Source organism: Epinephelus moara, chromosome 2 (assembly GCF_006386435.1).
Source record: "Epinephelus moara isolate mb chromosome 2, YSFRI_EMoa_1.0, whole genome shotgun sequence".
Taxonomy (NCBI): Eukaryota; Metazoa; Chordata; class Actinopteri; order Perciformes; family Serranidae; genus Epinephelus; species Epinephelus moara.
In genome coordinates, this window is record NC_065507.1 from 31,711,083 (window position 1) to 31,722,264 (window position 11,182).

An 11,182-nucleotide genomic window follows, 5' to 3' on the forward strand; every position below is an offset into this window, starting at 1 on the left:
ACCTGAGTGAATGTGAGCCCCCCCCCCCCCTCCTCCTCCTCTGCTCTCTGCTGGGCTCTGCTAGCTGGTGACAGACTCCCCACCCCCACCCGTCCGTCCACCCACCCACACACACTCTCTCGCTCTGCTTCACTCCTCCTGCAACACGTCTCGGTCAGACAACCCCTGTTTATAAATAGGGGAGTGTCTTTTCCAGCAGCTCTGCTGAGGCCGCCTGTATTCCAGATCAAATATCTGCACTTTGATGTGCGGTGTATGGAAGATGTCTCCTGGAGTTTTCCTTACTGGAACACAAACACTGTGTACTACATTTACTCTGGTTGTATAACATGCCAGTTGAAACACAGGTCTGAACAGAGTTACTCAACTGCTTTTCCAAAGCCACAGAGAGCAAGATGCTCTGCTTTTGGAAAAGACTTATGACCAGAAACTGAAATATTCAGGATGTAAACTGTCTGTTGACATATGGTACAGACCTAAACTGTGAAAATATGGTGCCATTGTCAATAATCTATCAATCAATCAATCAATCAATCAGCTTCACCTCATCTGCTTTGTTTTCCAAATAAAAGCAGTAGAAAAAACCTCAAACCTGGACAATTACGCAACTGTTACACAACAACAGCGAAATTACACATTGTTTCGATTTTTAAAAAACTGACGTATTCCTACAAACACTGAGCTATAAATTATTTAAGATTGGGTTTTCCAACTAAGCTTTAATTTAGTTTGCGAAATCGCTCCGTTGTCTGGAGGCCCATTAGATCAGTCAGTTTCTAAACAACTGCACTGATCCTGGGAGAGTCTATGAGAATAGCAATTTCTCTCTCCAACCCCCGAGTCCTTTTGTACAATTTTAGAAGAGCCTCCTCAAAACGGCCCAGATGTTCTCCAGATGTCAGACCTTAAAAAACATCTGGTACCGAAAGCTCTTTTTCGAATACAAGTAGATTTGAGGCTATCATGTTTGTTCAGACGCCGTGTCAGGGAGTAGTATTTCCTAGAACTGACAACATTTTGCCTTAGAGGGGAGTGAGGATGACGACTTTCAGTGTTGAATCATCTCTAAACATGAGCTGCTGAGCATTTCATAAAGTTTGGAACATTTCACAATGAGCTGATTATCCTAACACAAATTGTTGACAAGGACGTCACTCCTATGAATTATTCAATCTTTCACATAACTACAGAGAATGAAGTAACATGCGTAAGAAAGTAAAAAGGATAAAAAAAAAGGAAAAACCCACACAACCCAAAACATTACAGATGAACTCAATGACAGGCCTACGGGGCTCAGCTATACCCACTAACTGCTATTTAAAAAGTTGACTTTGGATCATTAATGTGGAGGAGATCTGCTGGTTAGCAGATGAGTTTTGCAGAGATGTCTCTCCTGTGCTGTCTGGGGCAGCTACAATGATCCATTGTTTCTACTGAAACCTGAGACCAAGAAAAGGAACACTACATACAGCAGCAGCCCCTCAAAAGACGTCTCTCTTGTTTGCAGAGGCCACCAAATTTAATAACCTACAATTCAACTATTGCAATTGTCTCTTTCTGAGCACACTGGCCGCCATTGTGCACTGTAGCACATTTGCAAATTATTGTCAGCATAATGTACGCTGAACAGAGCTGCAGTATGAGCGTCCGATCTCAAGACCACTTCTCTGGTAACTAAGACTTGTCTTGACCAGTAGTGGAAACTAAATTTGCAAAGAAGTTTTCAACATGTGCTTATAATGGTGCACAAGTTGAACATTTAAAGGTTCCGTTACATCTCTGCTGAACCCTACAGCAGCTGAAAGGAGTTTTAAACTGGTTATGAAACAGTCTTAATTTAAAGGTCCAGTGTGTAGGATTTAGTGGCATCTAGCACTGAGGTTGCAGAACTCCACTTCTCCTGTGTGTAGGAGAACTATGGTGGCTAATGCAAAGACGCCAACAGCCCTGTCTAGAGCCAGTGTTTGGTTTGTCCGCTCTGGGCTACTGTAGAAACAACATGGCTGACTCCAATGAAGAGGACCCACTCTGTCTGTAGATATTAACGCCTCATTCGAAGGTAATTAAAACACAACAATTCTATTTCATTCAATTTTCATGTGATTATGAACTAATGAAAACATAGTTATGAATATTATATACAATTTCTGCCATGATACAAGAAGATGCCCTTAAATCCTACACACTGGACCTTGAATACTGGTGCCTTTATATGACCTTCATAAGCAACAAGACCATTAGCAAAGAGAGTGGCTGAGAAATGTCCAAAGTTGCGTCTTCTTCACTCACTTTCAAAACAAATGCACATACGATGGTGTTCTTAGAAACTGCAGTCTTCATTACACGAAAATCTACTGGTTTTGTCCACAGGGGCCAACACAAAATGAAAGTCTCTTGTCATTGCTTTGAGAAGATTCTAGAGTATTATTTTTGTTGTATAATTTGTATGCTGTATCTTTTATGGTTTTAGTCTTTACCCCTTTGATTAAGCCACTTTGCTGCATCTCGACTTGTTGCATTCTGAGACATGATAAAGAGACACATGGTTCTATGCAGGTTCCCCACACTCAAATGAATGTGATAGCATTTTTGTCTCTGCATCGTCGTCTTTTTTCAATTGTTTCCAATGAAGAGAGAGCGTAAGTGGCCGCCTGGAGAAACAGCGCCGTGCCCAGCATATTTTTTCAGAGTGCTCCGCCTTTTTTGTGCAGCTGCTCCGAGAACTTCTAGTTGAAAATCTCGGAACTTTTCAAAAAGAGGCGCCGGTGACGACACTGCCGCTTCTTTAGCTAGGTACTGTCTAATGTCACAGCAAAGACAGAGAAGCTCATTTTCTGGGAGCAGACTAGCTGGCGGACACTGTCAATGTTGAGCTTTTATCACCATTTGCTTTGTAAGCTTATTGTGGTGTGGTCAACCTATGTTAATGTAGCATTAGCTACCTTGCTAACGTTAGTGTCAAGATATTGTTGTCATGGAAACATACCCACACGAGGTACATCAATACAAAAAAGCACCGGGATGACGCGCTCCCCAGCGTCCTGCCACCGCTCTTCTAACATGGTGTTGTAGTCGAATTTTCTTTGACATGAATAAGATAGATTCTCTTTTAACCAAAATTTTCATTACATAGCCTTCATCAGGATTCAAAGTGGTGACAGTAGGTCAGGCTGAGGTATATTAATGACTCCATGTACTATGTATCTTTTAAACTATTTATGTACTTTCAAAGCCTTCTATTCATTTAAAAAACACATTCATTTAAGCTGCAAACTTTCCAGGTTTTATAAGGACTGTATAATGCAGGAAACAGTGTTGACACTCATGGCAGCATACTTACTTGAGGAAGTATCTCTGGCCAGAGGCGGTCTTGGCCATCTCCCACCCTGGTGGCAGGGGCATGTCATCAGGAATCTCATAGGATGACTGACGGAGATGTTGAGGGGAAGCACCTGGTGGGGGCATGCCGGCCAGAGAGCCACCAGTGACAGCTCCTAACTGCAGGGAGGCCGGGGATGAGTGTGCACGGACGTGGTGGGGTGTGAGTGCTCCGCCGCTCCCAGCATCGGTACTGGCCTGGGGTTGGAAGAGAAGCAGTGAGAATTTAGTCCAATGTATTGAGATTATGGGATTTCTCTTAGTGGCCTCTTAAAGTTTCCTCTGCTGTTGTTATGGGGCAAATCAAGTTTGTCTTAAACTCAGTTTGGTTGAATATTTCTGGATATCGTGAACATTACACAACTGCAACAACAAAACCAGTCCATGTATTTATACAAAATGTATAAACCACATTTCATTTTGAAAAGATAATAGAGAGTAATTGAGGGCAGTTTATGAAGGATTCAAAGAGTGCAGGACACATAACATAAAGGACTGGTGATTTCTGAGAACATAAAGTCTGCATAAATTCCTCTGATTTATCATTTCACTCACTTCCCATAAGTTATAATCACTTCACATTAATGTTAGCAGGTTCTTTTCATGTGCATGTGCAGGCAAGTTAGAGAGTTGTTTTAGTCTGAGGATGGGGGGGATCTGAGGCCTGTGTGGGACAGAGGGAGAGCGCAGACTCGCTGCACAACAACGCATGCGCACTGACGACAAAACTCCACAGAGACCACAAGCAACAGTTGTGGGGGACGGTAGGGGGGAGGACAGGGGGAAAGGGGGTAAATAGGACAAATCCAAGCATCGAATTTCTCGATTTCAAATCACCTTTGATTACAAAAACACTGATTTAGAGACTCTCTTTGATTGTTTCCACGGTTGCCACCCTTCTATAAATAGGCAATACAACCATAAATCTAACCAAAACAAATGTGCAAGCTAAGTTATGCTGTGTGGCTTCAGCCAATCTGACAACTCACTCTGAGTGGAATAATATACTCCTATCTTGTGCGGATCCATAGTTTACAAAAACGACAAACACAAGCACAAACAAATAGCTTGTTTGGCAACTCCAAACTTTTACGCACGGGCCCAGCGGCCTTTCCTCTGCAGTGATTCTACCAATCTGATTACAACTTGCTAGAAACTGAAAAGCAAATGCATTGTAATAGAACATGTAATTGAATGTTAAGTCAATAAACTTTGTATAGTGCGATTAACTCTTAACAAAACAGAGCTACTGTGTCCAACAATTTAGGATGTGACCACAAACAGCCTCTAAAGGAACAGCAGTGATATCCTAAAGGCCACAGGCGACTCCAAAGTAGAATAAAGTAAGTATGAAGTGACTGTAGCAGTCACGTAACGTTACTGTGGGCCTGGGCCCCCACAGGATGGGCCCTGCTTTAATCGTGATTTCTGGGAAGGGGCAGAGGAGAGACAGGGCGGGCTTACTTGTCTGGAATGGGACTTTGGTTCAGGGGGTTTGAAGAAGGAGTCTGGCAGCTTCCTCATCCTCATGGGTACGGAAGGGGGCACGATAGTGTTTTTCGGGTTCATCACGGCGTTAAAAAGAGCCTCCAGGTCGGTCTCTGAGTCGCCCCGTACATGGACGATCTGGTGTCCGGCAGGAGGGTTGTGCTGGCTCGGATCCATTGTCCCAAAACAGTCTGTCAACTTTATGTGTCCGAAAATGTCGCGTTCACAAAGTCACAAAAAAGAAGTTTGAGCCAATCCCAAACTTTTTTTTCCTCCTTCTTCTTCACACAGCAGGAAATCTCGACGACACTTAGTAAAAGTTATCCCGAGTCATATTAAAGTTTCACAGCCGAGGACTTTGCTTTCTTCCAAAGTGTGTTAGCTGTCGAAATCTGCGGTGAAACACAGCGCTTTCCTGTTGTTTCTTGCTGGCATACTTGTGAATGCAACAAAGCGCATATCTACTCCACACTGGAATATGTTGTCGTCCGGCCCCAACTTTTCCAAAAAAAAAAAAAAAAAAGCAGACGCAGCCACAAAACACGACAAACGCAACAAGCGCTCGGAAAAGTCGCACTTATCTGTGCTCAGGCCGAGTTAGAGAATATTCTTACAGGAAAGATTCATAGTTCGCAGGACAAATCACCGCTGCTCACTTTCTAGAAAAAAACTTTTGCTCCAGTCGGGTCTAAACTTTGGGCAGGACATCAAACTTTATGACTCATGGGATGTCTGCTCCAGGGGCGGGGCTTGGCTTTAATTGGGACAAGAGGCTTTAAAGGTACAGTCAGTGCAGCCCAGGGGCCCGAGCAGGCTCAGGGGCCTCCAGATTTATTTATACTACAGTTTTCCCGTTCACATTAAAACACGAATTTATAATAATGTGAACAAATAACACCCACATTTTATTATACATATGTAACAACTTTTAAAAGTGAAAAATCCTCTAAACTCAAACCTCCATTTGGCAGGATTTCAACATTTGACATGGCAACTTTTGTTATTGTTTAATCAATAATCAAATAAACACTCATTCTCACACATTAATTAGATAATCAGATTAAAGTATTCTTTATTTTTTGGCAAGCCCTTGAAAACAAGGACCCCTGCTGATGCCAACTGAAGCCCATTTAGGAGAATAATAAATTATGACTGTGCCCCAGTGTTAAGAAAATGGAAACAGAAATACATGCATGTTTCTTTTTTTTTTTTTTCAGTTACATCCTACTCACTTTAAGACCTTAAAAAATGTACATGTAGGTGGAAATGTGTGTGTGGAAGCACCATTAAAATCTAAAAAAAATCTGCAAAAATAAATAAGTTTTGTAATTGCTTTGAGTTTTTTTTAAAAATATATTATTCTGTTTTAAGTGTTGTTATGGGCTGCTTAAAATTCTAACAACATTTTTTTTAATACTTTTTAGGTGTTATTTATGTAGCACACAGTCTAAAAGCTATCTTTAAACCCCTCTGTGTTTATGTATAAAACATTCTATAGTCCTGCTATGGATGATGATGCAACACATTTTCACCGCTTAGTCATTGTAACAATAATCCAACCCCACACTTTCTCTCATCCGTATATATAATGGCACTTTTTTTTCTCCCCTCTGTCTTTTTTTTTTTTTTTTTTTACAGTGCTCATGAAAAGTAGATCCATGCAGTTCCCACAATTGTTATGCTAATGAGGCCCCTCTTCCATTGAGAAATCATTTTGTCAAGATCCACTCTCTTTGGATACAGAGGCTCTGTTTCAACTCTTTTTCCCATACATCCACTGAATGAATGATTATGAAGCCCTATTAAATACCCGCAGACACTGTAAAGCCCCGATGAACAGATTAAAGAGCTTCACTCTGCCAGTCACATACACATGCTCAGGTTTCTTAACAGATGGTATCATTTTGTATTCAATATTAAAACTTCAGCAACTTGGAAACATCTAAAATGAGCACATTAAAATTGTTTAAAATAGAAGTGTGCAACAGGTTAGGTTTATATTTGTCCTGTTATTTTTGTTATATTTCCATTCAAGGCACATGAAGTGATTACATGATTAGCCCTGTTGTTATTATTATTACAAGTCTGTGCATTACTTAATGATTGTGCTACAGGCCCACATATTTTGATGTATGAATGATAGATTCTGTGCACACATGCTGCCAGTCAAGAGATGTCCATTGTCTGGGTGAAAGTGGCCATTTTCACATCATTGTAACGCACTCAGACACATTAAAGAGATGAACTGCAGTGTCCCAGCAGCCCCAAGGGGACCACCCACTTAGCAGAGTTTGGTCACTTCTGGTCAACATGTCTTCATCCTCCTGAAGCGCCTCAGTCTCACTGGGGTTTGGGTGGATGCTCTGCAGAAAACAGGGCTCTGTCATAGTGAATGTATCTTTGGTCCTGAAAGGCAGGGCGGCTATAACAGTCCTCCCTGTTTAAAACGCTCCAGTCTGGTGTTATTATCGGATATAGTGACGCAGGGTGTTGCTACAGGCAGCTGGGCAGATGGGAGCTTGAGTGCCCCCTGCAGTCTTTAATCAGTACATAGACTGTAGATCAGTAAACACAGTGGCTTTGTCTCTTTCTGTCTGCCTTCCTTTGAAATAATTCAAGTACAAGTGAGGACCACCATGGAATTAAAATCATATATTATTTTTCAGTGTTATACATGAACTCTTGATTTTCTTTCATTCAATGTACACCTGACAAACACACGTGCATTGTATTGTGTTTATTGTCGCATGAGTGTAATGGATATTATTTTACGATGATGTAAAAACTAACCAACCAGTTTCATCCACATTCATTTCAATATTTTGTCTTCATGCACAATTTCGTTGAAATTAGCTGTAACCTTTTGTCACGTCAGTTCTTTTTTTTTTTTTTTAACGTGCATCCAAGCGAATATTGAGTTTTACAGAAACTGCACCAGACACTCATTCACTGCATGTTAAATGGACTGTAACTAAACATGAGATTACGCCTCACAACGGACCAAAGCACAAGCTTGAACTTGCGTGTGTGGAAATGTCTTCCCTTATTTTCAGCACTCTTGCCCTTTCTTGTTGAGTTTCTGGGTGTTGCACTGGTAAAGGCTTAAATGTCATTAAGCTCACCATTGTACAGTATAATGACTCTGAACATGGTTGTGGGCCAAAGGGAAGAGATTTCAGGGAAATCCTGCAGTAGGGTGTTGTGAGTAAAGGTTTGGTCATTGCTGTGGAGACAGTTTGTACAGATGGACTTTTACTGTACATGATTTTTTGTTTATCTGTGCATGTGCACTTAGATTCATTCACTTACTGATGCAAGTGACAGATGAATATCAGAGCTGACATATCCAGATAAAGTGCCAGGCCTCTCCTCTCTAATTACCTTATGCCCAGTGACTTTGAAGTGACATCGAAATAACCACGTTGGACATTTTTTGTCCATTTAACTGGAGAATCTCTTTGCACACAACTCCCCAAAGGGCCTCCTCTGCTGCAGGCATCATCATACACCAAAGCTGAGCATAGTTTCTGTCTATGTATCTGTTCTCAGTTTCTGTGTAAGATAACAAGATGATGCATGACTCTACATGGCAGCGAGACACCACATTCACATCATTGTTTACAGCTCCTTGTTGAAACACTCAAGAATGCATGCATGCATAGAATCAGAAACCTGTAGTTAAACCACAAGAAAAGTCATCAGCTATGGGAGCCTGACTCTTTAAATGAGCTCAGGCTTCCTCCACCTTCTGGAGCAAGTCCTAGCAGGTTGACTGAGGGGCAAAACCAGACATGCTGGTGAGGGAGGAGCAACTGAACTCACATTAATAATCCCTGCAGCTTTCCCCCCCCCGATGCACCTATTTTTTTGGCGAGGTAGACATAGGAACATTTTATTTCAAGCAGGAAAAACTGCAGTAGCCAACAACTGAAATTAAATAATAACAGGCTTTAGTCTACTGATGATACTATAATTTAAGGACACCATAAAATGAAACAGGACCTAAGGCAAGAGTAAAGTTCAGGGCAGATGCAGTTGCAACAGAAAGCTGCAAACCCTCTGGCAACGGCTCACCTTGTTGAGCCTGTAGGTTGAGTCTACGCCACAAGATGTAATCGTCCTCTCTGCAGCCATCAAAGAAAGACGAACACACCTTCAACATTGCGACACTTCTCTCTATAAACCGTTTCCGGTCCTCAGTCCATTTATTGACTGTGCTATGCATCACTGAGGAAAAACTCACACTGCTGAACACACTGCACCCAGTCAGTTTATCTGCAGGTTGACAAATAGCTTTATTCAGTTCACTGCCAATATGGTTCCAAAATAGTTTCCATTAAATTATACTTTTACTATAGAAAACAAATTTACAATGAGACAGCACTGAAAATAAATAATAAGATGGTACAAATCTACAGTATATATTTTGCTAACAGTTCTGCATTAATTATAAAAAGGGCTTTTTTCTTACTCTTCTTTAAGTCAGTATCATTTCCAAAGGCACTTAAAATGTCATTGCTTCTAATAAGTGGTTCAACATAAAGTGACAATGTATATATATTTTTTGTAGCAACTGTTCCTGTCCAAGCAGATGGCAAAAATACAAAACTAATTTCAACTCACCAACTTTAAAACTGACTGAATTTTGCTGTTATGTTTTAATGCCTCAACAGTCCATTCCTACTGATCTCTTAAAGAGCGTATTTTGTTTCAGCAGAGACTCAACTCATTTTACAGGGTAATAAATTGGTTGTTCATACAGTCAAAAAGGTCAGGTATAATGCACTGATGGGAGAGAAGACCACTGTGGACTACACATGCCGTTAAGTCAGAATTTATTCTGGTATCGAGAGCGGTTGTTAGCCGAGGCTGCACGGTGCTTATGATGGTTTGTGACTTTCACCTCACCTGTCTGAAAACAGTTGAAGAAGGTTAAGTGATAAAACAACAAAGTCATTTTAAGAGTTGAGGCAAACAATGAATCCCTTATAAATTCATACTTACAGTGGGTGCATCATAAAGTACGAGGCCATGCATGCCACTATTACCCCCCACATGTTCCCGCACACCTACAAACAGTAACACACAGGAGTGGTTATTCTGCATTGAAATGATGACACATTAATACCTGTCTGTTTTGCATAGCTCAAAACAATCTGGTCAACCAGTTCTGTCCTAAAACAAACAGCCTTAACAAAACACTCACAGTACAGCTGGTGGTTGAGTCTGTCCAGAGAGAGGAGGATTTTCTGCTCTTCCAAGGAAATGGTGGTGAGTCCCTGCTGTTGGCTGTGTTGCTGCACCGTGCCAGGCCTCTGTGTTTGGGCTGTTTCCATGGCAGCCACAACATCCGTTTCTTCCAGGAGGCCTCCAGCATGTACTTCAGCCAGATGTAACTGGGCAGCGCTCACCAAACCTGAGAGCACAGTTAAAGTCACATCAAAGGCATGTGTGTTCACCTGTTTCCACTTTACTCTTGTTGTTTTTAATGCATTTATGTGTAAAATACAGCTGTGCTGTTGTCTTTTTAAATCCTGGAGTCCATACAACAAAAATTGAGAACGGTATTAGCTCAGACTTTTCATATTGCTTTCACATTATGGGTACTTTGGCATGTTTTTGGTTATACATTTAATAAAATACATGCAGGAGTGAAGACATATGAAATGCTGAACTTTACATTAGACAGACATTTTTTACTTTCGATAATAAAAAATAAAAGTTTGCTTTAACTCTTATAGAAACATGAAGACAGGTGCACAGTAAATACGATACCTTCATATGGAAAGGCCATGTTGTAAGTACTGGAAAACAGTCTGGCTGGCTCTGTGGTCTGTTTTGTTGACTTCAAAAAAACAAACAAACATTTGTAAGTTTTAGATTAAATTTAAAGGAACTGTGTGTAGGATTTAGTGGCATCTAGTGGTGAGGATTACAAATTGCAAACAGCTGGAAACTCAGTTCTTCTCCAAAACAAATGGACCAGAGGCCTGTACTATGAAGCAGGATATGAAGTTAAGAAGGATTTATACTTCTGCGATGAATCCACGCCATACCTATGGTGTAGGCTCTGCGTTGACACAGGGCCTACACCATAGGTAACAACACATCGTGGTGACGCAGACCTCCTGTCTATTTTTGTAGGCTGAAAACATTTTCCTTAGTGCTTTTATTTACCTCAATTTTACAGATAACAAACAATAAATGTTGTCTCTGTACTTGTTTTATTAGATCTTAGTGCGGCGTTTGACACAACTGACCATCAAATTCTACTGCAGAGACTGGATCACTTAATTGGCCTAAAAGGTTCTGCACT

General features: G+C 41.0%; 2 protein-coding genes across 3 annotated transcripts in view; both read right to left on the reverse strand.

The window, feature by feature from the left end:
• The window catches only part of yap1 (Yes1 associated transcriptional regulator), a 30,000-nt gene extending 24,429 nt beyond the window's left edge, over positions 1 to 5,571 (reverse strand). Inside the window, exons 1-2 of the mRNA XM_050072429.1 lie at positions 4,843 to 5,571; positions 3,341 to 3,576 (exon numbers count right to left, since the gene is read on the reverse strand). Coding sequence (XP_049928386.1) covers positions 3,341 to 3,576; positions 4,843 to 5,043 — 437 coding nt within the window. The 5' untranslated portion in view covers positions 5,044 to 5,571. The remainder of the gene's footprint in view (positions 1 to 3,340; positions 3,577 to 4,842) is intronic.
• Positions 5,572 to 9,156: 3,585 nt separating this feature from the next.
• The window catches only part of cep126 (centrosomal protein 126), a 15,829-nt gene continuing 13,803 nt past the window's right edge, over positions 9,157 to 11,182 (reverse strand). For both annotated transcript variants that reach the window (XM_050068674.1, XM_050068665.1), the window contains 4 exons: positions 10,642 to 10,711; positions 10,073 to 10,282; positions 9,871 to 9,935; positions 9,157 to 9,778 (listed from right to left, as the gene is read on the reverse strand). In XM_050068674.1, coding sequence (XP_049924631.1) covers positions 9,695 to 9,778; positions 9,871 to 9,935; positions 10,073 to 10,282; positions 10,642 to 10,711 — 429 coding nt within the window. In that variant the 3' untranslated portion in view covers positions 9,157 to 9,694. The remainder of the gene's footprint in view (positions 9,779 to 9,870; positions 9,936 to 10,072; positions 10,283 to 10,641; positions 10,712 to 11,182) is intronic.